Genomic DNA, 26,429 nt, shown 5'->3' with positions numbered 1-26,429 from the left:
AAGTCCGCATGGCTGGGGGACATATACAACATAAAGCAACAGAGAGGTTTGTGTGTTTGGGAAGTGGCTGAGCTGGGCAGAATGCCAGACTCCAAATAACAGATTGAGCAATTTCTAAACCAAACAGAGAGGTAGGACAAAGGGGTGGGGTGGGGGAAGTTGGGGAAAGAAGCTAAGGGGTGGGGGTGGCAAGGAAAGTGGTAGCCATACAGGTAGCCATACAGCTTTTATTTCCACATCTGAGGGCTGAGAGTCTGATTTGCTGCCTGTCCATTTCCTCCATTCATCGACTGTCCATAGCTCAGCATGCCATTGGTTCCACAGAAGTTCATCCCAGCCATCTGCTGGGTCATCTGAAAGGGAGAGAGGAGACTTTCAGATCAGGCTGCGGGCATCCTGCCAATCAGTGCAAAAGGAAGGGTAGGAGTCCTCCTGATTGCAGAGTGGGGGAGAATGAGACAAAGGGAAACTCTGTTATGATACAAAACTGCCCTGAACTGTAACAGATCATTTCAAGGACACCAGACCACATAAATGAGGGACTTTTCAGAAGGGAGATGTTGACAGAGACTAACACTAGGGGAGGGAAAGAAGGAATCCTGGAGCTAGTCAATAAAAAAGCAGCATGAGAAGTTATTCTCTTTATCCTTTCCAGTCTTTTATCCTGAATAGAAGGGGCCTATTGTTAACTCGACACAGGCAACCCTGAGAGCATAAAGTGAAGGCCCACACCAGTGCTGCTGTCTTATCTCCAGCAGTTATTACTGTCAGTGTCAGTGAAAGTGCTTGTGCACATTCAAGCTGAGAAGAAAAAGAAACTGGACTATTCAGAATGAACAAAGGCAGGCAAAAACAAAACAATAAAAACACCAACCCCTCAGTGCATGAAAAGGGAAGCTGCTGGGAAAAAGTCAGGGACTGGGGCCTGGATGGGGTAAGGGCCACTTTATGAATTAATGGAAAGACTGGCCTTTCTGGCAGTGAACTTAAGAATCTATTTTTTTTTTTTAAAGACTTCAATTTCACAAGTCTAGTATATTTTCTATATAAGTTATTTTTCTTTTTTTTTAAAAAGGGTCTATTTTTCTTCCACCAAGTTTTAAAGAAAATTTCAAGCATACAGAAAAGAGTACAACAAAACCCATATATCCTTTTCTTAAATTCACCAATTATTAACATTTTGCCTATTTTCTCTCTGATATATAAACTTAAGAAAATATATCTATTTTAAATATATAAGATATATAGTTGTTTCAAGTTTATATATATGTAATTAAAATTTTTTATGAAATTTAAAGTTGCAGATATGATGACATTTCACCCTTTAAGAAGGCAGGAGATTTTACATAAGAACACTAGAATTAATATTAACATAACTCAAGAAATCTAACAATGCAATATTCTAATGTATATCTATCTAATATACATTACATCTCATTTTTTCTCTTCAGTTTCCTTTAATATACAACAATTCCCCTACCATTTTTTATTTTTATTCTGGATACTGTTTTAAGAATACAGGTCAGTGGTTTGCATAAAATCCTTCAATTTTGATTTATTTCATGTTCTGTCATAATTGGATCAGGTTAAATACTTTTGGTAAAAAGTATGTCCTTCTTGGCACAAAATAACCAGGAAGCATATGACATTAATTTATGCCATTGTTGATAATTTTATGTTGGAGCACTTGGCTAAAGTAGTATTTAGGTTTTATTATCATAATTAATAGTAATATGAAAGGTATTTCTTTGATAATGTGTGAATATCTTGTTCTATCTATAATTTTTAGTTGTCAGTCTTCTATATAAAAGACTTTCTCACTATATTTCACATCCATTTAACAGAAAACATCACTATGGACTCATGGATTTCTTTTTCCTTCAGTGTGTTATAATTCATTAATGTCACTCTTTGATGTGCAATTATCCCATATTTGGCCAGTGCAGCCTCCAGAAGCTGCTTCCTGTGACTTTTCAACATGTTCCCATCAGTTTTATAGTACCTCATCACTTTATAAAATAAAAACAAAAGAACAAAAATATGTGAATTAAAATCACAACTACAAAAGCTAGGAATAGAAGAACAAATCAAATCAAAAGAAAGCATGTGGAAGAAACAGTAAAGGTAAACCAGAAATTAAAGAAGGAAACAGAATAATACAGACTGAATCAAAATCCTGTTTTTTAAAAAAATTAATAGACCATAAAGTTAAGTTCACTGAAAACTGGGGGAGCAGGAAGGAAAGCACAAGCATACAAAATAAGAAATGACAAGGGAGAAATAACCAGTAAAACAAAAAACATTAATAATTCATGAGACTGCCTAAAATAACTTTTGATGTGTAAATTTGAAAACCTAAATGCCTTATTAAGGTAAATAGTTTTCCAAAACTAACTTCCATAGAAGAAACAGAAAAAGCTATCAAAGAATTGATACCCAAAAAAGCAATAGGCCCATACACTTTTCCACATGAGAATTCTACTGGTTTGCTTTTCTCCTTTGGAAGTTTCCAAATATATTCCTCTTAGGCATGTTTGGCCTACCTTCTATATTAATTTCTCCAATTCTTTTTCCTGATCCCTATATTTAGTTTTCGTTCTCTTGGTGGTTTCATGCCTTTCTTACTTCCCAAATACATTTTCCAACTGAGCCTACAGTACTCTGGCAAACTGAATTCAGTCATTATTTCTAAGATAATTGTATCTTTTTCAATTTCTTTCCTAAGTTAAGTAAAACTTTCATTTCTCAACTTCCAGTTTGCTGTCATTTTGGTACTAAGTTTTTAAATTTCTGATTAAAGTTGTTTAATAGTGTTTGTTAAAGGACATTTAATTCAGGTTAGTGGATTGTGTTAGTATTCTTCTGCTTCACGAATATTTTGGGAGAAAATTTTCATTTCCTGAAATATTTGGATTTTATACTTTCTTCTTGAACGTCATCTGTCACTCTCTGTTTATGTTTTCAGTGTCTTATTTTTCTGAATCAGCAATAATAGGGACAGGCTTGAAGGTAAGGTTTGGGGAGACTGACTTGATTTCTTAGTGCAAGAGCGCCCTCTTCTGTTAGAAATAATTATGGGGGAAAGGGAGGTGTATCTTTTGATTTTTGTGATTTTGTTTTCCACTTCTCACTTTCCCTTCACCACTAGGTCTCCAAAGAGCATTTCCGCCTTCTAAGTCTCCCCATCTCCACTAGAAACAAGGCTTGTCTGAGGCCATTTACAATCCTACATACTTCAAGACCCGCATTTTTTTTTAAAGATTTATTAATTTATTTTTTATACAAGAACAGGGGTGCAGGCCAGATGCACGGGGAGGTGAGAGGATTCACCAAAGACAGCGGGGAACAGAACAGGCAGACTGACGAAATACACTGCTGAGGGGAGCAGCGGGCGTGACAGGAGAGGTCTGCTGCGGCATGTGGGACCCTTGCCAGCCGACCGGTATCGAACCTGCGCTGCAGAGGCTGCAGACAGCTTCACAGTATGGTGCTCAACTGCCTGCACCACCAGGGAGATCCCCAAGCCCCATATTTTTGACTCTTACTTGAGTTTCCAATTGAGGGTAGGTTTCTCTCTCTAGAGGGCAATTTTATGGTAGCTCTACATAGGGTCCCTTTCCGCTTTACACAGGGTCTCTTCTATGATGTTGGCTCTGCTGGATAAAAGTTTTATATGCCTATTGCCATTCAGTTTGAAGTTCATAGTATTCTGCCTACTAGATGCAGTAATTGTGGGGTATGGGTGGTTTTATTTGCCTGTCTTGTTTATCTGTGTGCATTGTCATGGTTTTCGCTAAAACCATGATAAATGTGTGGAGAGATTTCAATTTTAGGTAGTTACTTCTGTTTTACAGGAAGCCAGAACTCCTTAGAAAGTCTGACATTCTAGGAAACTTAAGAATATTTCTGATATCATCTCATTTACACTGGAAGGCTTCAAAGGAAGGGTGAGATAAGGTAAGACAGTCTTGAAGAAGGCCTGAGTAAGATGGGGTCACTTACCTGAGTAAGGTTCCACTGCAGCTGCTGAGCTGGCTGAACCCCGTACATTGTCTGGGGCATAGCTGTCATGCCTGCCATGTAGCCAGCCTGCTGGGTGGTCATCATTCCATTTGGCACACCCATCATTGATGCCTGCATGCCACCCATATAGCCTGCAGGCATGGCCATGGGGGCAACCATCCCAGAAGCTCCTGGCTGGGCTACCATGCCCACTGGTGGGGGCATCATGCTCCCCATTATACTGTTAGGAGGTGTAACCCCAGGGAAGCTGGGGTAGGCTGTGGGATACGCCATCTGAGCAGGAGCCATGAACATTGCTGCCAAGAAAACATACATATGGGTCTGTTAAAGAGGAACACATACACGTCAGCACAAACTCTCATTGGCTACTACTTTCTAGCTAGAGTTTCTGTGGACTACTCAACTCAGAATGCTGTTTCACAAAGCAAAGTAATTCGGGAGGTTCTCCATAAGATTTGCTTATCAATGAGCCACTGACCCACTTTTCTTTTAGGATCCGGATCCAGACCTCACAGAGGTGTGACACCAGACCCCACAGAAGTATAGCTGAGTTACATTGATTATCTGTCTATATTATACTTTGTTGCATCACAAGAAATGTCATGTTCAGGGCCTCCCCGGTGGCGCAGCGGTTGAGCGCTGGGTTGTGAAGCTGCCCGCGGCCTCTGCGGCGCCGGATCGATCCCCGGCTGCTCCCGGCTGCTCCCCGGCCACCAGAGGAGGGTCCCACATGGCGCGCAGACCTCTCCTGCCGCCCGCTGCTCCCCTCAGCAGTGTACTTCGGTCCTTCTGCCTGCTCTGCTCCCCGCTCTGGCTCTGGTGGATTCTCTCACCCTCCCGCGCTTCTGACTGTACCCAGTGCATGTATAAATTAATTAATTAATTAATTAATTAATTAAAAAAAAAAAAAGAAATGCCATGTTCAGGCTGATTTGGGGCATGATGTCCGGGCCCATAAAACAACCAACCAGCCCCTTGTCACAAGTAATTCCATTATATCAGACAGAGTCCTCATGTCTCTATATGTCACACTGCCAGAAGCCCCATGAAATCTACCTTGTGCAGGCATTTGAGGTGTCTGGGATCCATACAGTGAAAGGATGGAGTCTTTAGAGAGCTGTTTCTTGCCTGTTTCTTCTGATTTGCTTCCTGGCTCTGGAAATAGGTTCAGGTTTTCAGGAACAGAGCCAGCACTCCCTGCAGTAGGCATGGAACCTACAACCTTAGGGAAAGTACGCAGGGGGAGAAGAGAATTGGAGTGGTTCTTACAGGGGTCTCTGTAAGGACTGCTCTTCCTCCCCCATATTTCTGTTGCTTCTAACATTTGCATTTGCAATTCATCGCCCAAATGAATAGCTTTCTGACATTTTTTAAGCATACAAATACATGAAAACACCTGATAATGAAGCTCTGGCATAAATTCTTTGTGGTTTAGCAAAATACTTTGTGATTTGGTGAAAAACGACAAACAAAACAACCTACAAATGATGCACTTAGAGGACTAAGTTCAAATCCCAGCATGAGCATCTATTTACTGGTTGTACAACTGGTCACTTTTTTTGGACTAACACTTCCTTATTTATCAAATATCCATTTTGCAGGACTGTGGTAAATATTTTTTAAATTATAAATGAAAAATACAAAATGGCATACAAAACCACCAAGCATTGTGTCTGGTACACAGCAGGAATTCCACAAGTGACCCATTAAAAGTTTCCTCTTTCAAGTCTACAGATTCTCTGGCAATCACTCAGGCTAAGAAGCTTACTTAAAGTATCAGGGTTACAATGTGCCACACCTGTGCTAAAAGCCATTCAAAAGGCTAATCTTTTGAACAACAGACAAAATGAATGAACAGCAATCTTAGGCTGAAAAAAACAAAAAAACAAACAACACAACAACAAGAGTCCAATTCCACCAAGGAAACTGGACTTGGTTCATGATGAAGTTAGCAGTTTTAAGTTTTCAGAATGAACTCTAATCCTGAGAAGCCTATAAAACTTACCTTTCTAGAAACTGAAGAAGACGGGGATGGAACAGAGGCCAAAAGATCTAAGTCCTTCTCTAGGGTATTGCTTGTCTTAGTATTTGTAATACAGCAGGCCACAGGAGCATCTAGAAAGAGAGATCAAAGTTAAAATGTGACACTGATCACTAAGCCCATGCTGTCCTTCTATTCTAGACACAAAGCAGACAGCAGAAGGCCCATGTGCTCCATCATGGACCTGGAAATCCAGGCTTCTGGGACCATCTAGCTTGGATGGGGCACCTCAAAAGAGACTTCATCCCACATTCCTAGAGGACCCTGGAGAAGATGGTAGACCCTAGTATCAGGCACACGGCAGGAGAAACCCAGGCCTGAAGGCTATATCAACATGACAGCAGGGGACTAGCTGGCTTCCTTCTGGCTATTTGAGGGGAAAGCTATGTAGGACTCACTTGCAGAGAAAAAATGAAAGATACAAAAAGTAGAAGCCTAAGTGGCCAATAACCTAAATCAGCAGAAATGAACTAAAACAAAGTATAATCATCGACACAGTGAAAGGTAAAGAACAGGTTCTGCTTCAGAAAGGGGCAGAATCACTAGTTCAGGATTTCAAAGGTTTAGAGGAAAATGACCACAAGGCAACAGGTCATCTCAGAAACATCTGAAATAAGGGGGGGGGGGGCGGGAGTGGGAAGAGTGGTCCTCACAGGTGCTGCTTTAGTAAAAATTGTTAACATTTACTGAGTGCTTAGCATGAGTCAGGCAAGTGGCTAAGAGCTTCAGAGGCATTACCTCCAACAATACCTGGGAGGTAAAGCCTTCTCCTATTGCACAGATTAGGAAAGTAATATTCAGAAGTTAAGTAAGCTGCCCAAGGTCAGAGCATGAGTAAGTGGCAGTGTTGGTTCTTCAGTTCCAAGGCCATATTCTTAACCACCACGCTGTGCTGTCACTCTGAAAAGTTTCCAGTAAGCACTTCATAGAACAATTGCTTAGATGTAAAACAACTTGAAGAACATGGGGGAACCATCTTGGTGACAAAGACACAAACTGAAGAATCCCACTTTCCCAGGGTCAAAGAGAAGTCATCAAAATTTCTAAGATTAGAGGAGTGGAAAAGTCTAACTCTTACCTAGGCCCAACAAATCCATGACAGGAGCTGTGGATTTCGGGGAGCTTTTCCGAGGTAGCTGTGGGTCTTCTTTTTTCTGTGGCTAAGTGAAATATGTTATAGAAAGAAATAAGCAGGTATTTTGAACCCCCTTTTCCCCATCTCCACTTATTCTTATAATGTGGTTGCTGTTATTCAAAGAGAATCACTTAAGAAACAGAACTCAGGAAGTACCAGGTGAAAGAATCAAGCCAGGAGGCATAAGTGCACAAGCCAGAGCTAAAGAGAAAAACAAAGGTATCATCTGTAGTTGTTTGACTTTCTGAAGAGGCAGATCTTTCTGAAACCAAGATAAACACAGATTCAACCAAAGTAGCAGTTTTGGTCCCAGAAAAAAGTCAAGAATAAAGGTAGGTGTCTGATGGTTCAAGAGCTGAGTGTCAACAAATCTCCCAGTGTTTAGAAAAACCCTTAATGCTTAAAGGGAGATCATTTTAAAGACTACTTATCTCACTCTGCCAATTATCACTGAAGAGTACATTCTGCAGACAGTATAATTCAGAATGATGACAGAAGACTCTCCCTTGGGCACTTAGTAGCAGTCCTCTCTCCTAAGATTCCAAACTCTTACAACTAGAATATCTAGTACTACAGCCACAACACATCTGTGGAAAAAGAAAGGTGTCTACCTCAATAAAACAGAGCAAGAACAGAAGAAGGAATTGTTTAAACTGAACTAGAATGGCCCGGCTCTTGAACTGTTCTTTGCTACAACAGGAAAATGAGGTACAGAAGATCTAACAAGAGAAGGACTAATGAGGAGGTAGCATCTGCTCAGAAGGTGTCACATGGTATCCTGGCATAGAAAGTGCCTCTTGCTTAGGTGGAACAGATGCAGTTCTCAAGCTCCCATCTGGCCACCAAGGGACACGTTACAGAGCAGCTCAGGCAGTAACAAGGCAATGGGAAAGGAGCAGAAAAGGCATCAGCAGTCTGATCTGGATGCGGTGCCCTTTCACCCCAGGTGTGATGATGCAATATGTTATCACCTCTACCCCGCCAGACAGGCACCTCCCACCCGTCTCCATCACACAGATAAACACACCAGAGACCATCCACACCATGCAAACACTTCCCCTCTTACCATTTTAACTTTCTCAAAAACAACAGGTTCCATTTTTTTCTCTGGCGCTGACTCACTCCCTCTTTTCCACTTGTCATCTTTTTCTTTCTATAAGGATTTAATAAGACAAAACAAAGAACATGGGCTTCATGGTGATTAACAGTTCAGTAAATTATAACTGCAAATGTCCAAAAAGGACACAAAGAATCCCTATGGTATCTAATACAGGGATCTGACAAATTGGCGTGGGGCATGAGAGCTGACCTCTTTCATGTCAGTCTCGATGCTGTAGGCAGCATCCTCAAATATCTAAGCAGCTCCTCTCCTCCTCTGTCTAACTCACTAAGACTCCTAAAATGAGCTGTCTGGACTAGCTGCAGAGGTTAAAATGTTTCACCAGTTTGCTGTCCTTTTTTGACCTGATTTAACTTGTTCATGCTTTGAGCTCCTATCTTGGTATCTTCTCACTCAACATATATCCTCTTTGAGTTCATAAACTCAATCACAAATTTTCTCAATCTTTATCTCCCATTTTAAAATCAGAAAATAAAATTTAATTTGAAGCTTAAAGATTAGAAATACAAAAAGTGAGAAAATAAAACAAACAAAAAAAAAAAGAGGAAAAGAGGATTAAAGTATCTCTTTCAGGGTACCCTGAATGAGTTGCCTACATAAAACCAAAAAGCATATCAAAAATAAAGTATTAGAAAATCTCAGTTTTTCTCTTTACCTTCAGGAACAGTTTCATAATACTTTCACATTATAATGTTATTGGTCACAGTTTTAACATCTAACATTTAGAAGCAAAACAGAACAACAATAAGGTAAACCTAAGAATATAGGCACATAAAAGAAAGCATGGCATACATACAAAAAGATGCTTGGTCCTGCTAATAGTAACACCTAATACTTATAGGGAGGAAGTAAAACTAGTAAGTAGTCCTACACAATGCTGAGAAGATGGTAAAAAGTAGTATAACTTGCAGAAAGTACAGTGAAACACTTTGACCCAGATAATACATTCTATAATATGTCTTAAGCAAATCATCCTAAATATCAAAAAGGTTATATGCATCAACAAGTTCACCCCAGATTTATTTATGCTTAAAAAAAATTATGCCACAGCAAACTTTATGCCACAGAAAGAGAATGGTAAGATAAACTATGGCCTCGCTTGCAGCCCAATGCTCAACCTCTGCGCCACCAGGGGAGGCCCTGACCTCGCTTTTCACTGAAAGATGATGAAACAACTAAAAATTATGAAAACTATTTAAGTAACACAAAAATCCATATGGTAAAGTGAATAAAAGCAGGAGACGTTCTACATAACCGTATCATAACTATGCCTCCAGAAAAGTGACGGCAGTATGTAGAAAACAGAGAACACACCAAGATGACACTCATCAGCAGAGATGGTACGAGTAGGCATGGATTTTTCTTTTTCATATTTTCTGCAAAATGTCATGATCACAAAGAATGCATGCAGCTATATTTGCTTCATACATGTTTTGAAGTATAGCACTTTCCTACAAAACTATTTATTTCTTGAGGTTACAAATATTTTATCTGCCCTTTAAAAAAATGATACTCTTATTTAACAAAGCCAGTGTCTTTTCAATCTCATGTTAAATGTCTTCACTTGGCAAATATTAATTTTTGCCATATAAATCTTCATGAAAGAATTTTCTGAAACTCTATGTACATTAAAATAAAAATTTTTTGAAATAAGATTTTTCATACACAGGCAATATTTCCTTTCTAAATGAAAACGTGGTAAGTAAAACAGGCTATTTTCATGGGTAAGGTACGCCAGGAACATAATTATGAGTACAGCCACTCTTCCCTCTCCCTCCATCTTCTGGATTACCTCAGATAACCTTTTCTGAGCTCACTGGATTGCCTATCATCAAGTACAATGAACAGCGCTAAGCAGACAGACCCGTTTTCTACAAATAAAAGGAAATGTGTGTGCTTTTTTGATGACGCTATCCAAGATGTAGCTGTAGACCACGCTAATTCTTTCTTGAAACAGTTACCACTTCCAGGTCCTTGTTCTGGAAGACTGGGAGCTAGGGGTACTTCATTAGAGTTGAGAAGGAATTATCTATACCTAACTATATGTATTATTCTGTACTTACTCGCCTGCCTTGAAATTCACTTTTTCACAAAAGTTCAAAGGATAAATCTGGTGCTGATTCCAATGAGATGGGTTTTTAATTACCTAGAAGAACTTATAGCCTCCACATAAACTTAGTGTTTACATAATCCTATCTAGTGTTTACATAATCCTATCTAGTTATATAAATAACTGGATAGGTGGTAGATAGAACTTATATTAGGACTGGGGAATTCCAGACTCTCTTCTTCTGTAGCTAGAGAAATAGTCAATCATTTCTAAACAAATTTACTATACAATTTTGCCAAAGGCATTTTAAAGATCTAAATAATCATATCCATTAGCTCTCCTTTGGTTATAATGTCAACCTTACTTTTTTCTTTCAGAAACCACGTTGTAAACCTTCTAGTTATCATTGAATTCATGACACACTGTACTTAATGATATCTAGGATGGACGAGTACTTGGCAACTTGTAGTTTCCAAAGATACCATGGACAATCAGTCTATCAACACACTAGAAATATACATTGATCAGACTGAAGGAAACTCTGGTTATTTAATTACTACACCTAATTTATTTACTTCATTTATAGAAAAAGAAATGCACACATGCACACACGTATATGTGTATCGTATATGTGTACATGTAATTATTCTATTTGAGCTAGTATGCCCAACATATTAATTTGAAGAAATAATTTGGAACTAGAAATCACTAACATCTAAGTGCAGATCAAGGCAAATAATTCACTGATGGTTTGCCCCGTCCAGTCAAAAGTTTGCTCAGGGATGTCTTGTGGTCTTGATTCAATAACTGGTTTGGGTTTTTGTTCTTTTTCTATTTTTGTATTTTCACAATGATGGCTTTGGAGTATTTCAGTGGTTGTCCTTAAAATTCTTCCCTGGCCTGCAAATCAGCAAATTGCTATTATGAAGAAAACCTGAAAGATTTACAACCAACCCTAAAGGCATTGATGTCCAGACTTCGGTCCATGTATTTCTTCTTCTCATATTTGTCTCGAATAAATCCTTCAACAGCTCTGAAAAATGCTTATTAAGGATAAATCAAACAAATCTTTTCCACAGAATGACTATAAAATGTCAGTTTGTATCTATGAAATGTGTTCTCCTCTCTCCCTCCTGCCTGGTTTCCCATATGGTTGTCTCTTCACATGCGGCCCTGACCAAAACCTTGAAATGCTTCCTCTACAGTTTCTGTAGGGAATTAATTTAAAATACCATTTCCTGTGATTTTTCCTTCAGAGTAATGATAGCAGCAAATGAGATTAACCTTTATACTGACACCAGAGGAGCCTGTGGCTATTATAGAATACAGGTTTCCCCAGCTATTTGAAAGTAGAATGTTCTTATTTGGTATGATTTGATAGGTTATTTTTGTAGCCTGGGAATGCTACCAAATCACACAAAATAGGAACATTTTACTTTTAGACAGCAGAGGACACCTGTACAGGTAAAGCCATCAATTATTTTAAAGCTCTTAGGGTCAACAGGCCTTAAACAAAATAAAGTCTTGTGCTCCACTGTCCAATTGTGATCTGAGGACTTCTGCAAGGCCCCAAATCTGCATTTTAATAGGTTCTACCTGAACCCACCAAAAAGTAAACTTTAACAAAGTGGTCTACAAACCACATTTTGAGAAGAAAATTATTAACTGGTCAACATCTGTTAATTCTTTCACAAAGGATATAAAAAGACATTAAAATGAATGGTAGTTTTGCTGAAGCAACATAACACAGTAGACTATTCTTTTTATTAAACAACAGTTTCAGGGCCTCCCTGGTGGCACAACGGGTTGGGATGCAACCTATGAGTCAATCCACAGCTACTGCAGCATGAGTTCGCTCCCCGACCAGAGAGAAACCCACATGGTGCAGCAGACCTCTCCTGACTCATCTGCTGCTCCCCTCAGCAGTGTATTTCAGTCAATCTGCCTGTTCTGTTCCCCACTCTGTCTCTGGTGAATCTTCTCACCCCACACCTCTGGCCTGTACCCCAGTTCTTGTATGCATAAATAAATAAATCTTTAAAAAAAAAAAAAACAACAGTTTCAAAGTCAAAAGCTATGGAGATGTCACTTTATGGGAAAATTCACAGTGAGCCATTGCAGTCTTAAATCTTGAATGCATGTTCCCCCATGTGATACCATATTCTGACATTAGAAAGTACACATGTGCTTTTGTATGTCTTGGTTACAGGAGAGAGAAAAAGCAAGACTTTGACTAATCCACATAGAGACAGCCCAGTCAGATCATGGGACTTGAGTCTTGTGTGACTCTCCCAGTACTACTTAGCCTTATAAGTTGCATCAGAAAAGATACGGGTCTATTTGTGGTCGCCGAAAGGTCTCAGGAAGGTAGGCTTCATAAAGTCGGTTTGCCTTTCCATTCCCCATCTCTTGCATGCACTGCAATCAAAAAGATGTGGAAACATGAAATGTCGTATCAGGAAAGAACTGGAAAACTTCTCACCCAATGGCAGCATTCTATAATTGAGGAAACACCTAGAGAGTGGCAGAACCAAGATTTATACTTGTGTGTTCTGATTTCTAAGCTATTCTTTTCTCTATTCCCTACCATGAGCTCCTATAGTTTTCTTTCCCCTTCCCTCTCTAAGTTGCTTTTAGTGAAAGATTTGTCTGACAAGACCCATTTAATTCAGCAATAATTCAAGATCCCATTTGAAAGTCTAGGATACAAAGCTACCAACCAAAATGTCTACCTGGCAGGCAATAAACAGCGCCTAATCAAGCAGGCAATAACTACAATTCTGTACTTATGCTATTAATTAACTCATGGGATTTTATTACCAATAAATCTTTCCCATTAGAATTTGAAATAGACTCCTTAATGCTTGTGAAGGATAAATCTCAAGATCTTTTTAAATCTTCAAATTCTCACATAAATTCATGGCATATAACTTCCTTCATAAAACCCAGTTTGAAAAAAAAAAAAGGTACAGCAAAGCGTAACTGAAAAATATAACTAATCTTTTAGACTGCTAACAAATCTGTAAAAAACAGTATAAAGTAACTTCTAAAGCCATTTTCTAATTAAGAGTAACCTCTAATTTCCATCACCAACTTTAGCATCTGGTTTTCTTTGGGGCCTCTCTTTTCTCCCCAAGGGGGGAAAAATGTATCATTTTTAAAAGTTTCAATGCAAGAAGAGAACAGAAAACAATGAGGCCACATTAAGATGCAGATCTCAGGCCAGTTGCACTCATTAGCTTAAGTGCCTCATTCCCAGTCCACTAACCTAACAGCAAGCAAGACTCATACATGTGTTTTACCAATTAAATATTATAAATTGGGGCCTCCCTGGCGGTGCATGGGGTTAAGACTCGGCACTATGAAGTTATCAGCAGCCACTGCAGCAAGAGCTTGATTCCCAGCCAGGGAGCTAACCCACATGGGGAGGCAGACCTCTCCTGACTCACCCACTGCTCCCCTTAGCAGTGTATTTCAGTCAATCTGCCTGTTCTGCTCCCCACTCTGTCTCTGGTGAATCCTCTCATTCCTCCCCTCCCTGCATCTCTGGCCTGCACTCCAGCTCTTGTATGCATAAATAAAAATAAATAAATAAATCTTTAAAAATAAATATTATAAATGCATGGGCTAAGGATATATATATACACATATATATATGAATATCTAACTGCAAATGTTAGATCTGCAAATGCCGGGGGACTCAGAAAATGATTCAAAGATTCCTCTTTATAAATTCATGGACCAGGCCTCCCTGGTAGCAATCTGCAGCCTCTGCAGCATGAGCTCGATCCCTGGCCGGCCAGGGAGCAACCCACATGGCGCAGCAGACCTCTCCTGACTCACCCGCTGCTCCCCTCAGCAACGTACTTCAGTCAATCTGGTTGTTCTGTTCCCCACTCTGTCTCTGGTGAATCCTCTCACCCCTTCCCCCGCCCCCCCCCATAGCTCTGGCCTCTACCCAGCTCTTGTATGCATAAATAAATAAATCTTTTAAAAAATAAATAAATTCATGGACCCAGGGGGTCCTAGACTACAGACTATTTGTGTTTAAAGAAGGTAAAATATAGGTAGAATAACCTGCTTCTTAAATAGAAAGATTAAAAATTTCTCTAGTAAGGTATGAGCATTTAACATAAGTGTCTGACAACTAAACTTTCCTTTATCTGCACTTTGTGCCCAAATTGAATATCTTGTTCTTTCTATAGTTACTGTAATTCATGTGGAAGCACTTTTATGTGGAAATAAGGGATCAGTTAACTCACTCAAGCCGAGTTAAGTACCTGAATCTGTTCTTGAGTCCACTGGTCGAGGTTAACTGATTTTACCCTGGATATGTGCACTCCCAGATTCCTGTGGATTCCGGCACATCGAATGCAGATGAACACACCAATGTTCCAGGAGGCCCATCGTGGCCCTGTGAAGATCAGGAACAGGGCAATAAAGTAGAAATTAAAACAGCATTAATGCCCAAACTAGAATATTTAGATTACGAGGCAACATTTTACCAAGATCCTAGAAGTGACAAAATTGTTACCACAGTTACCTTCTTGTTGGTGTTCGTTCATTCATCCATGGATTAGCTTTTTTTTTTCAGTTTAAAATTTTTAAGTGTACAATACAATGCCTTTTAGTATAGTCACAGTTATGTAACCATCACCGCTATCTAATTCCAGAACATTTCCATCACCCCCAAAAGAAACAAAACTCATTAGCTGGCACTACCCATTTCCTTCCCTGTAACCACAAATCTCCTTTCTGTCTCTACAGATTTGCCAATTCTGGATATTCCATGTAAACGGAATCGTATAATATGTGGGGGTATTTGTGTGCAGAGTAGGTTTTTGGAGTGTCTGATAAATAAGTGTTGAAATGCAGGTGTTATAATACTGTTACTTAAATACCGAAAGCTACCAGAAGAGTGCAAAGCTGTTCTGTTTAGTATCTCACATGAATGGTCCTCCCCCCAAGAAACTTTTCAATGGTGGTAGGACCTGGATTCAGTTCCCCTGCTAAGAAAAGAGATACAGACATGCCATGGCAGCCTCAGACTCCACTTGAAATTTAAGACTTTGTTTATCTTCCCCTCCCCATAGGCCTATAAAATATGCATCCAGATTAATTTAATAGAATCCTTTCCCCTTCGACTGATGTCCCTATTTTACCCAACTACACAATGATCTAGACTCAAAACTGTCAAATAATAGATACCTATTTCATAAAAAAGAAACCTCAGATATGAATTTTAATAAAAACCTGTTACATAATCTCCCATTCCGTGCCAACTTTGCTCGCCCTATGATTACTCTGCAAAGTTACCAAACTCCTCTTCATAATTTTTATACAGGAAAAAAACTGACTTACTTTTTATATAACATCTTCCAAAGTCTTATTGAAAAATCACTAGCAGTTCGTTCTCCACCATTCCACTATGCAGAAATTTACCATATAGGCATTATATTAAAGTTAGAGGGTGCAATAAAAAAGTGAAAGACACACTACTTGATTTTCTATAAAGATAAATACAACATGTGTTTAGAACAACAAAGGGTACAAGACTTCAGTTCTGCCAGGCACAATTTGTTTGTATGAAAGTTTTTGAGAGCAGTTTTAATGAAGGATTAGTATGGCAGAAAATTATTTTTAGAAATTTGAATCCATGGTTATTACAAATAAGAATGTGATTTTCTGACAAACATCACTCATATACTTTACATCACTCATATACCATACATCATTCATATACTACGGCAAATATCACGGCACAGAAGGTTCAAATCCTCTTAATAGCCACCAGGTGGTGTTCTCTAACTGAAATTTTATCCCAATACCTTCAAATTACTATTATCTTGATAGGCTCAGGTTTATCTTCTGAAATGACTTCAGTGCCTTCAAATACCTTGCTAGTTTTGCACAGTAGGTGTGCCACAGAGTCAATAAACACACAAATGATTCATATACTCAGGTGGTGGAAAGTCATGCAAACAGAAAAGGGAAAACCTAACAGATGTGGGTGAGGTTTCTTAGGATGCTCTATATCTATTTTAAATACAGTTTCATATGGGAACTCTGATAAAATCTAAGTTATATAGGATTAAAAATGGAACCAAAAGTTAGTATTTCATGTGTCTTTACTATTTTCCCTTTACTCTAGAGTCTGAAACTCAAAATAAAGTAGTTAAAAATATGTGCTTGTTGACAAAATCAGAAGTCAAAAACATTAAAAGTTAGCCATGGACTATTACACTATTTGCTTCCTGGCCCCAGTTCTGGAGAAGGCAATTCCCAGTCATCTACACCACTGTCGTAACTGTCTCCAGATCCCATTCCAGAGCAGTTAATTTCTTTGTCTCTGATGAATGTGAGATCAAGACCTGATACTCTGAAGCCAATTCCAAAGGCTGCAGTACAGACACACAGGCAACGCAATTTTCATGAAAAGTCAGAGGAGCATCTCCTTTCATCCCTCCTCCCTCTCTCCCACCACCTATGCCCAGTGAAACAGTGACAGTCTATCTTGGACATTAGGCCTCCTTTAATTTCAAGCCACTGGATTTATTAGTCAGTAACTGAAGGCTCCATAAAAGATTAGGAAATTGGAGAAGAGAAAAACACAAGCGACAAACGTTGTTTATATGACTGCAAATGTGGGGAAATGGTGTTGTTTTTAAAAGAACAATCTGCAGCCAGAAAAAAGCTTAGGATTGAATGTCAACTCCCTCGATGACTAGGTGAAACCTTCAGAAAGATACTTAAACTCCCTAAGTCTCAGTTTTCCCGTCTATAAAGTGTGTGCAATATCCACCTGACAGTAGTTAGAATATAGAGGCATAATAATAAATAGAGCTGCAGAAAAAAATATGGCACAGGGGCTCCAAAGACAGGATTTAAGTACGGATGAGAGAAGCTGATTTTAGCATACTCTGGGGAAGGATTTTTCTAACAGTTAAAGTTGTGTGAAAACAAATGTAGCGTATCGGGAAATAGTACAATCCCAGTAAGTGCAGGTATTCAAGCAGAAGCTAGATAATCAACTCTCAGGCATGGTAGAAAAATGATCCTTGTAGTGGGTATGTGAACAATGAACCCTGAGGTTCCTCTGCTACTACAGTTCTACTAGTTGATTGGTAGGTAACTTTCAGGTCCCACCTTGCTTGACATCCAATGGTTCTGAAAATGCAAAACAAGGTAGTCAACTTATGAAAATATAAGGTCTTGAGCAACCTAAACAGCAAGTAAATTCAGCTCATGGCTCAGATACAACATGTAAGGAAGAATTTATATCAACAAACTTTGATTTTAAAAAAAGGTTAATTCTCTTTGACCTTGCCTGTCACAAACTCCAACACAAACTTTGGGAGTAAAAGAGGAAGCAGAGTTTGTTTTGAGTACAAATCTAATGCAAGCAGCCTCCATTACACTCATTATATACCTTTGTCCCCCAATACACTACAGAGAAAAATACGCAGAAACACCAGGGCCACCTTGGAGAAATTAAGTAAGGCTGCTGAGAGGTATGTTTACCAGGCTATTCTCATCTATACAAGAGATTTCATCTAACCCAAAATAGCAATAAACAGTAACTTTGAACTTCTGTAAGTACAAACATTTTAAGGAACCATGAAACCAAAATAAAGACTTACTCAATCAACCTCTGCCTTCCGAATGCTCTACAAGAGAAGTCCTTTTCCATTCAGTGCATCTTGCAAGAAAGCTGTTTCCGGGCCTCCCCGGTGGCGCAGCGGTTGAGCTCTGGGTTGCGAAGCTGCCCGCAGCCTCTGCAGCACCAGTTCGATCCCCGGCTGCTCCCTGGCCACCGGAGGAGGGTCCCGCATGGCGAGCAGGCCTCTCCTGCCGCCCGCTGCTCCCCTCAGCAGTGTACTTCGGTCCTTCTGCCTGCTCTGCTCCCCGCTCTGGCTCTGGTGAATTCTCTCACCCTCCCGCGCTTCTGACTGTACCCAGTGCTTGTATAAATTAAAATAAATAAGTAAATAAATAAAGCACAAATGTTTAAAAAAAAAAAAAAAAAAAAAAAAAAAGAAAGCTGTTTCCTTTTGTCAGAGATTGTACACATTTATATGTTTAAAGAAAGCAGAAGTTAAGCTTTTGTAATGTCGGAGACAAGGTAAATAGAAACATTTATGAGAATGATCACAAAATAAAGGTACTATCCCAAGAAGTTTCAATTTAGAAAATCAGAGGTGGTAAGTACCTCACCTTCCATTGAATGGAGAGTCTTCTACAAGCAACCGCTTGGTTTTGCCTTGAACAGGTCTAGTAGTATGTGAGGTAAATGTCAGTTAAGTGTCATTTCAAAGGGTAATCAGCTTTTCTGCTAGATGGCACTGCTTATTAGAGATGCTTTTCCTATTCTGAGTCCCACTGATCTGCCTTCTTACCAACTTTACCTCCTGGTGGTAGTTTTAGTCTCCTTTTTTACATTTGCATAAAATATATGCAAAGTATGAAAGATAAAGATAGAGGTTTGGAAATTTCAGCAGGCAAGAGCAGTTAGTCATATACTCAACCCAAATACAAGCCAGTTGAGCCAACTTAATCCTTGAGGCAAATTACAGAGCAGATTAAGCAATCAGATTGCTATGACATCAATGGATGTGAGACAAAGCAACATTATCCTTCTGCAGATAACCAGAAAAAGATTGGTGAAGTAGGATACTGCTGAGCATTCACTGATAAAATCATTGGTCTACATCTAAACCTATTTCAGCAGTCAACGTAAAATGTTTTTTCTCTACAAACATTGTTTCTAACACTGGAAAATCACTAGGGAAGCAGACTGGGGACTAGTGGAAGAAAAGAAGGGGACATTCTTCATCTTGCTCTAGTTGTCAACCATCTTACAGACAACAATCTGTCTTGACTGTGTTCAGCCTGTATGCAAGGTCGGACCACAAATACAACTGCAAATGAACCTACACAAAGGAGTAAGCTCAAAGCACTAAAACAGTCAAGGCCAGCGGCTAAAACAAGACATAGCTACAGATGAGGGCAGCAGCTTTCCTAGCTCCGCTGTACACTGGCTATTCATTTCCTTTCAAATCCTAGTGAAAACCGTCCTTGTTCTAAATTAATACAGTACCAAGCTTGCGCATAACTCATGTTATTTACTGGCCACCTGTTTACAGTTAAAGGTATGTTACGTTAAAGTTATCTAAGGTGCGCCACGAATCAATTGTGTGACTTTGGGCAAGTCTATTCACTTTTCTGAATCAATTTTCTTACCTTGAATAGATTATCTCTAAAAATTTACCTCCAAAATTCATTAAACCACTCAGAAAAGAAGGATGGAAGGGCAGTTAACTTTCAGTAAATTTAGCTCTACATCAGTCTTATTTTCTGGGTTTGTTATTAGTAGATATAAATTTTCTGTAGGCGAGGCTATCACTCTTCCTGCCCATACCCACAGTAGACGGTAACTAGTGTATACTTAGGTGATATTTTTGGTAATAAAGCACTACCAAACCAAACAAACCTGTACTATTATTACCAACTCTACCCCTCAGACTACTTCTACATACCAACAAAGACATCATTTCCCCTTAAAACTGAGTATACAGATGCCAGCTGCTATGTTCTAGCCACATGGAGAAACCTGAGACCGTGAATCCTACCCACATACATCCAAAGATTCGGGGGTGGGACACCATCAGAAGGACTCCTGGGCACAGTGAGTCCTATTCCAAACAGAGGTCCTCATGGCTGTGACAAACATGTCCTTCCAGTCAGTCTTGGAGTAGCTGTGCAGTGCTCCTGGTGGTGCTATCTGAAAGCTTGAGACAAGGTCCAAATCTCTTGGGGTTTCCCTGGGAATTTCTAGTATGTGCTGCTGTGATTTTTTTCTTTTAAAATAGTAAAGAACCAACATATTTCAATGACAGGACAAGAGCTAGTTAAAAGATTTTCTGCCCAGGCTAAAGAATCTCATGAAGTGGGTTAGATTACACTAATTGGTTATGCAAGCTGATGCCTCCAGTGGAGACCAGGCCTGTGACGTAACAAACATTAAATATGGCAAATCCCATCGCTTCTCGACCTTTTGGCGAAGATCAAGTGTAGTAAATATGGCAAATCTTAATACAAATCTGAGCAAGTCCACCTATCACTTGAGTAGATTTTATCGAAAAGGAACAGAAAAGTAAGCCCCCTTGCAATATTGTGTTTTATAGGAAATATATGTATTTGGTCATTCAGATGACCAAGTTATACTTCTCATACATATTTGGTCTTTGTCCACAGTTTCTAGCTTACAACTTCCAAAAGTCCTTGGAATTTCCTAAGCGATGTGAGTGACAAGGGTGAGTTTTGCTATGTTAATGAGGTAACCTTTTAGAAGCATCTGAAGATGGAAGCTTATTGCCAGAGAATCCAACATGTACAAGGGTTGGAACTTCCAGTCCCACCTGCCCCTCTCTACCTCCTACCTTCAGGAAAGGGACAGGCACTAGAGGTTGAGTTCAGTGGCCAGTGGCTTAATCAGTTATGCCTATCTGATGAAACTCAAAAGGAGAAGGTTTCAGAGAATTTTTGGGTTGGTGAACACATGGAGATTTGGGGAGAACTGTGTACCCAGAAAGGGCATGGAAACTCCGTACCTCTTCCCCACACCCGCCCCTTACATCTCTTTCATATGTCTACTGATTTGTATTCTTTGTAATAAATCAGTGATCTAGTGAGCAAAGCAGTTTCCTGAATTCTGGTGCCATTCTAGCAAATGAATCAAATCTGAGGAGGGTGTCCTGGGGACCTCTGATTTACATATAGGCAGGCAGAAGCACAATAATATAATCTGGGCTTGCAATAGATACCTGAAGGAGGAGGACATAAGGACTTCTATACAGCCAGGTGACTACTGAGGTGGCTCTATAAGTAGAGCCAGAACGTCTGTCTGTAGCACAGTTTTAACTGGGGTGGCCAGCATCTGAAGTGGAAGGTGTGTTGGGAGACTGAGCCCTCCATCTGTGTAATCTGACACTATCTCTGGGTGAATAGAGTCAGAATTGAGTCGAATTCTTGGACACCTGGCTGGTGTCTAAAAACTACTTGTCAGTGTAGGGAAGTCCACCCACATCCCTGCTGGAAATTGATCTCGGGACACTACCAACACACACTAAACTTTCACTGCATGGAGATATGACAGCTCTTTCAAGGACAGACATGGTCACTGAGAGATGCATCAAAATCTCTCCAACCCCTGGTGAATGATGCCCAAAACAAACTAAAAGCATCTCAGAAAATGCAAAGCAATTTCCAAGGGAAAGAAAGAATGTTGGTATGGCGGGAAATGTTCATGTTCAGGAACAACTAGAACTGCTTTCCCAAGAAGCCACAGGACGTAAGTGAAGAGAGCTGAAGGGGGGAAAAATGTAAATTTCCATGAAATGCTTAAAAACTTCAATGAAATAGGTTGAAAATGATAAACAGAGCCAGTTAAAAAAAAAATCTATGATCAAATCTATGCCTGCTCTTCTAAGAGAAGATAAAATGAATGATGGTGATTTGGGATTAGACAAAAAGAATGAATCAGAAAATGGAGACCACCTAGACTATGAGTCAAGTCAGTTCAAAGAAACTCAGCAACTTATTGACATGTTCCCTTAAAAAGACTCAAGGAAAAAAAAAAACAAGGAGCATTTTAAAAATTATGTGAAGAAAATCAAATGGAAGAGCATAAAGATCAAATAAGAAATTTCCAAATTGAGCATGCATCTTTGTAGTTTGAATATTCATAGTGTGTAAATGAGATTCAAAAGTTTCCACTGAAACTTCAACTATTGACTGAACTGTATCAGGAACATAAACAAAGAGAAAATTAATTAAGAAGGGAATTTACTTGTTAGAAATGAAACTTCCCAAAGTATATAAAAACATCAGTGGTACACACCAGAACTGCACCATATTCTGGGTGGGGTGGCATTAGACAGCACCTCTCACATGAAGGAGGAGGGCCTGGTGCTGAGAAAAAAAGAAATCAAGCAAGGTAACTAAAAAGCTACAAAGCCAAGAGGCAGAGACCTTAGGATTATGAAGCAGAATAGGGGCTGGGAACAAGTTTAGGATCAGCAATTAAACCTGAAAGGGTGACTTTTTTAGTTTTGCATAGTTTGTGATGAAGTCCTTTTTTGTTCTCTCCCTTGCACTCAAGGTTTTGAACACTCTTGAGCAGGGTTAAGGGGAAAGAATCAAAGAAAATGATTTGTGTTCATACATGAGGCCGAAGCTTCAGAACAGACGCAGTAATGTAATGAAGCATTGATAATGCAGGAGAAAGAACCCTAAGTGGGAAGAAGCAGGACACACAGAGGCTTCCTGGGCAACTTTTCATCATTTTGTGAATTCTCCTTCCTAAGTTCATATTTTGGAGGACCAATAAGGGAAAACTGGACTACTTACACTTTTCTGGTCTAAGATCTCTCCCCACTAGCTTTACATGGGTGACTACTATTTGCAACACATTACTTTGTGAAAATGTTGCTCCATCTACTTTTTCTACCAGTCTTTTCTCCTTCATATTCTGACTCCCACAGTACTTGACTGTTGTCCTATGGACTCATCTAGAGTTGTTCCGCTGTTGGGTTATATTTTTGGTTTTGCTTATTTTTGTAAGCACCTTTAGGGAACAATGTAGAATACTTTTCTTAAAACCCTAGTGGGAAAAAAAATAAATAAATAAAACCCTAGTGGGAGCATTTTTCTTGTATGGGTTTGAGGCTTAAATCATTTATTAGTCAGAAAATCACAACGGTAACTCAAATATCCTACAAAGAAAGTTAGAGAAAAGGGCATCCCTAATGTTCCCTGTCTCCTGGTTAGCCTATGATATTTTGGCTCTAGCCAATTTCCTTTGTACAAAGACCCTACTTAAAGCAACTATGAATCAGCTAGAAGAGTGGCAGCTGAGACATGGTTTCTCTGAAAGGGGGAGGGAGCAGATAAAAAAATAGCTGCTTTCATTGGGGGCAGGAAGGAGATTATTTCATTAGGAGCTAAACAGTGAGACTATCTCAGAACAAACAATTGTTTGGCTTGAAGGCTCCATGTGGCCAATTACTCCAGCAAAGGCTCAGCTGGAATAGAACACAGAGCCTGCCAGAATTGACAGGAGGGAGTGACACAGGCCCAAGTGTCTCAGTCATGGCTTTGGGAACCCAGAGCATCCCAGGAAAGATGCTCACAGAACATAATTTACCCCAGGCAGTGTCATTCTGCGCCTGACCCACTCAAAACTTAAAAGAGACAAAAAAAAAGATGGCACTGAGGCTAACACAGAGTTATTCTAAACTGAAATTTATAACAAACGCAGCAAGTATAAATATTAGATCTCATAAGAGCTCTAATATAGTTCACTGACTACCTCAATAGCTAATGGCAGGCTGGAGAGAGAGGTGTAGAAGAATTGCTAGGCTAAAAGCTAGGCAATTATTTCAAAGTCTACTTATAACAGATGAAACTCACATTTCAAAACTTGCTATTATCATTTAACTTCTTATCATTCATGACCTCACTTCAGGAAACAGAAGCTACGCTGGTTCACTAGAACCAAGTCTTTACCCTTCGGGGGCATTTAGTTCTTTACATTTCTTAGGTCACTTCAGTTTGAAGCCTTAACTTCCTCTTTGAAACAACCAGCATCTATACATATTCTGAAAAAATATACTGAAGATGCAAAATGAGCTTGCCCACTTTAGGGGATGTTTATTTTAAGCAACTAAAGGATGTTTATTTTAAGCTACTAAAGGATGTTATGGCCACTGACCTATGAGATCCCTCTTCATCCTCCAGCCCTAAGGTAGGTAATAAGCAGAGGAGGAACAATATGAAAATGAATATTAAAAATAGCCCATATTCAAGCATTACCACTCTTCTCCCAGCAGTCGCTCAATAAAATAATTTCTCCTTCAAAGGGCAATGTCACTGTCTGGAGACATTTTTAGTTGACAGTGCTACTGGCATCTAGAGGGCGATGCCAGGGACTCTGCTAAGCACCCTGCAATGCCCAGTACAACTCTACAAAAAAGAAATATCCAAAATGTCAATAGTGCTGAAATTGAGAAGCCCTGCTCTAAAAGAACCATGTTGAAACCATTTACTTTGGGACGTGTAAGATACAAGAACACTCCAACTCTACAGAAAAGCCTCCTTTTTTGTTCTATAACAAACAGATAAACACATACAAAATTCCAAAGGTGGAAAAAAACTTTAAGGATGATTTAATTGAAGCAGTTAGGGAAACTAAGGCCTAGAGTGGTCAAGTAATTTACCCAAGTTCATGGAAGAAATCGTTGGCTGGCCTGGAATTAGAATCATCTTTACACACCCCAAATGTTTGTTACACATAGTAGGTGCTGGAAAATAGTCACCAAAGTGATAATCTTGTTCTCTTGGTGTTCTTTTCTATTACACAATACAATTTCCTCTGCTACTGGGAAGGCCGCCATCTAGGACTGCACATGAAGGTTTATTCACATACTGTCCCACCATATTCCTCTTCCTTAAAGGAAGCCTAGAAGTGGAGAAGAGCATAACATATTAGATTTAAAGAATATGTGGCCAGGCAGAATATGGAAAGGGAATGTTTGAACGGAAGCTCATGTCTTTTACCCAGAGGCTTTACACAAAACCTTCTGAGTCAGCAAGTTAACCCTTGTGCAAGACCTCCGACACGTGACCTTCTTTCCACAACGGAGTGCAGGAACTTTCGGAGCACATTAGAGGGGCCACTACCAATGGCAAACAGACCCCAAAAAAAAAAAAAAATCAGAGTCAATTTAATTGAATCGGGATGATATTCAAATAAGCTAGACAACTTTCATTTCTAAAGAAACAGCAGGACAGAAATGAAATCTGGGATCAAAGTACAGATGGTTGGTTTCGTGGCAAGCTGAATGTTTATCATCAAAAGAGTCCTGGCTTATGGGCCTCCCCGGTGGCGCAGCGGTTGAGCGCTGGGTTGTGAAGCTACCAGTAGCCTCTGCAGCGCAGGTTCGATCCCTGGATGTTCCCCGGCCACTGGAGGGGAGGAGGGTCCCACATGCCTGCTCTGTTCCCCGCTCTGGCTCTGGTGAATTCTCTCACCCTCCCGCGCTTCTGACTGTACCCAGTGCTTGTATAAATAAATAAATAAATCTTTAAAAAAAAAAGAGCCCTGGCTTAGGGAGCAGAGCAAAAGGTACTTTGAGCCCTTTGAGAAAGAAAATATTCACAACAGTGTTTCAAAACTTAGTTGTTTCAGAATTGGGTGACAGGTTAGAAGGTGTGGTGCAAGGGAGTGGGACAAAGATGCCAGCCATGTAGATAGAAAGATCCTGCCAAAAAAAGCCAGGGCAGGTGTCTAGGAAAAAAATCACAGCTCCAAAAGAGCCAAAGCAAGGTTCTTCAAATTAAACAAACCTATTTCAAGGGGTATAAGGAGAGTTTCTAAAAGTGCTGCAAGGTTATTATTAATTTCTATAGCACCTGAGAACAGTGTCTAAATATTTACTCCCATCCCACAAAAAGGCTGTAGGACTGCTATTTCAGCCTCTTGTTTCACACCCCATGCCACATTTTCTCCAAGATGATGTGTCACACTAAAACCTCCTACTGAGAGGGCAGAGTACCAGCTTAATGACTGGCTCCAGCTTTCAACGTGGCACAGATGCAGAAGCACACAAAAGTGGCAAAAAATTACTACAAAGCAGCCCTGAGATTCACCTGCTCGACTTTCTAGATTGTCACAGATCTTCAAATACCTGAGTTAACAGTATAAAGGTGACTTTCAAAGCAAAACAAAATAGAATGTGATCTTTTTAAATAACAGTGTTCATGATGGAGACAGAGACATTATGTGCCAGACACTGACCATTAGACATATAGACATACGTGGTATACAGTGCCTGGACTCCTGGAATTTACAGTCTAAGGCAAGTCCTGCAAACAACAAAAGCAGTAGCTATTATCCCCTTTCTACCAGTGGAGGGCCTCTAACCCACCTCCTCAGTGGACTAATTAAGTAAAGGAGGCCTGTACAAACAACGTAAGATGCTGACAATGGCACAATATTCCC

At 39.7% G+C, this 26,429-nt stretch overlaps 1 protein-coding gene across 1 annotated transcript in view; it reads right to left on the bottom strand.

Annotated features, from left to right (window-relative positions):
* Positions 1 to 227: 227 nt before the first annotated feature.
* SMAP2 (small ArfGAP2) overlaps positions 228 to 26,429 on the bottom strand; it is a gene marked incomplete at its 3' end in the record, with an annotated part of 37,719 nt that continues 11,517 nt past the window's right edge. The window contains exons 2-10 of the mRNA XM_084241558.1: positions 14,650 to 14,783; positions 12,702 to 12,787; positions 11,324 to 11,402; positions 8,266 to 8,352; positions 7,143 to 7,224; positions 6,029 to 6,138; positions 5,080 to 5,245; positions 4,003 to 4,319; positions 228 to 353 (exon numbers count right to left, since the gene is read on the bottom strand). Of these exons, the coding sequence (XP_084097684.1) occupies positions 228 to 353; positions 4,003 to 4,319; positions 5,080 to 5,245; positions 6,029 to 6,138; positions 7,143 to 7,224; positions 8,266 to 8,352; positions 11,324 to 11,402; positions 12,702 to 12,787; positions 14,650 to 14,783 (1,187 nt within the window). The remainder of the gene's footprint in view (positions 354 to 4,002; positions 4,320 to 5,079; positions 5,246 to 6,028; positions 6,139 to 7,142; positions 7,225 to 8,265; positions 8,353 to 11,323; positions 11,403 to 12,701; positions 12,788 to 14,649; positions 14,784 to 26,429) is intronic.

Source organism: Talpa europaea (assembly GCF_964194135.1).
Source record: "Talpa europaea genome assembly, chromosome: 9".
In the NCBI taxonomy this organism is placed as follows: Eukaryota; Metazoa; Chordata; class Mammalia; order Eulipotyphla; family Talpidae; genus Talpa; species Talpa europaea.
Note: the sequence above shows the minus strand (reverse complement) of the source record. Positions and strands in the feature narration are given on the sequence as shown.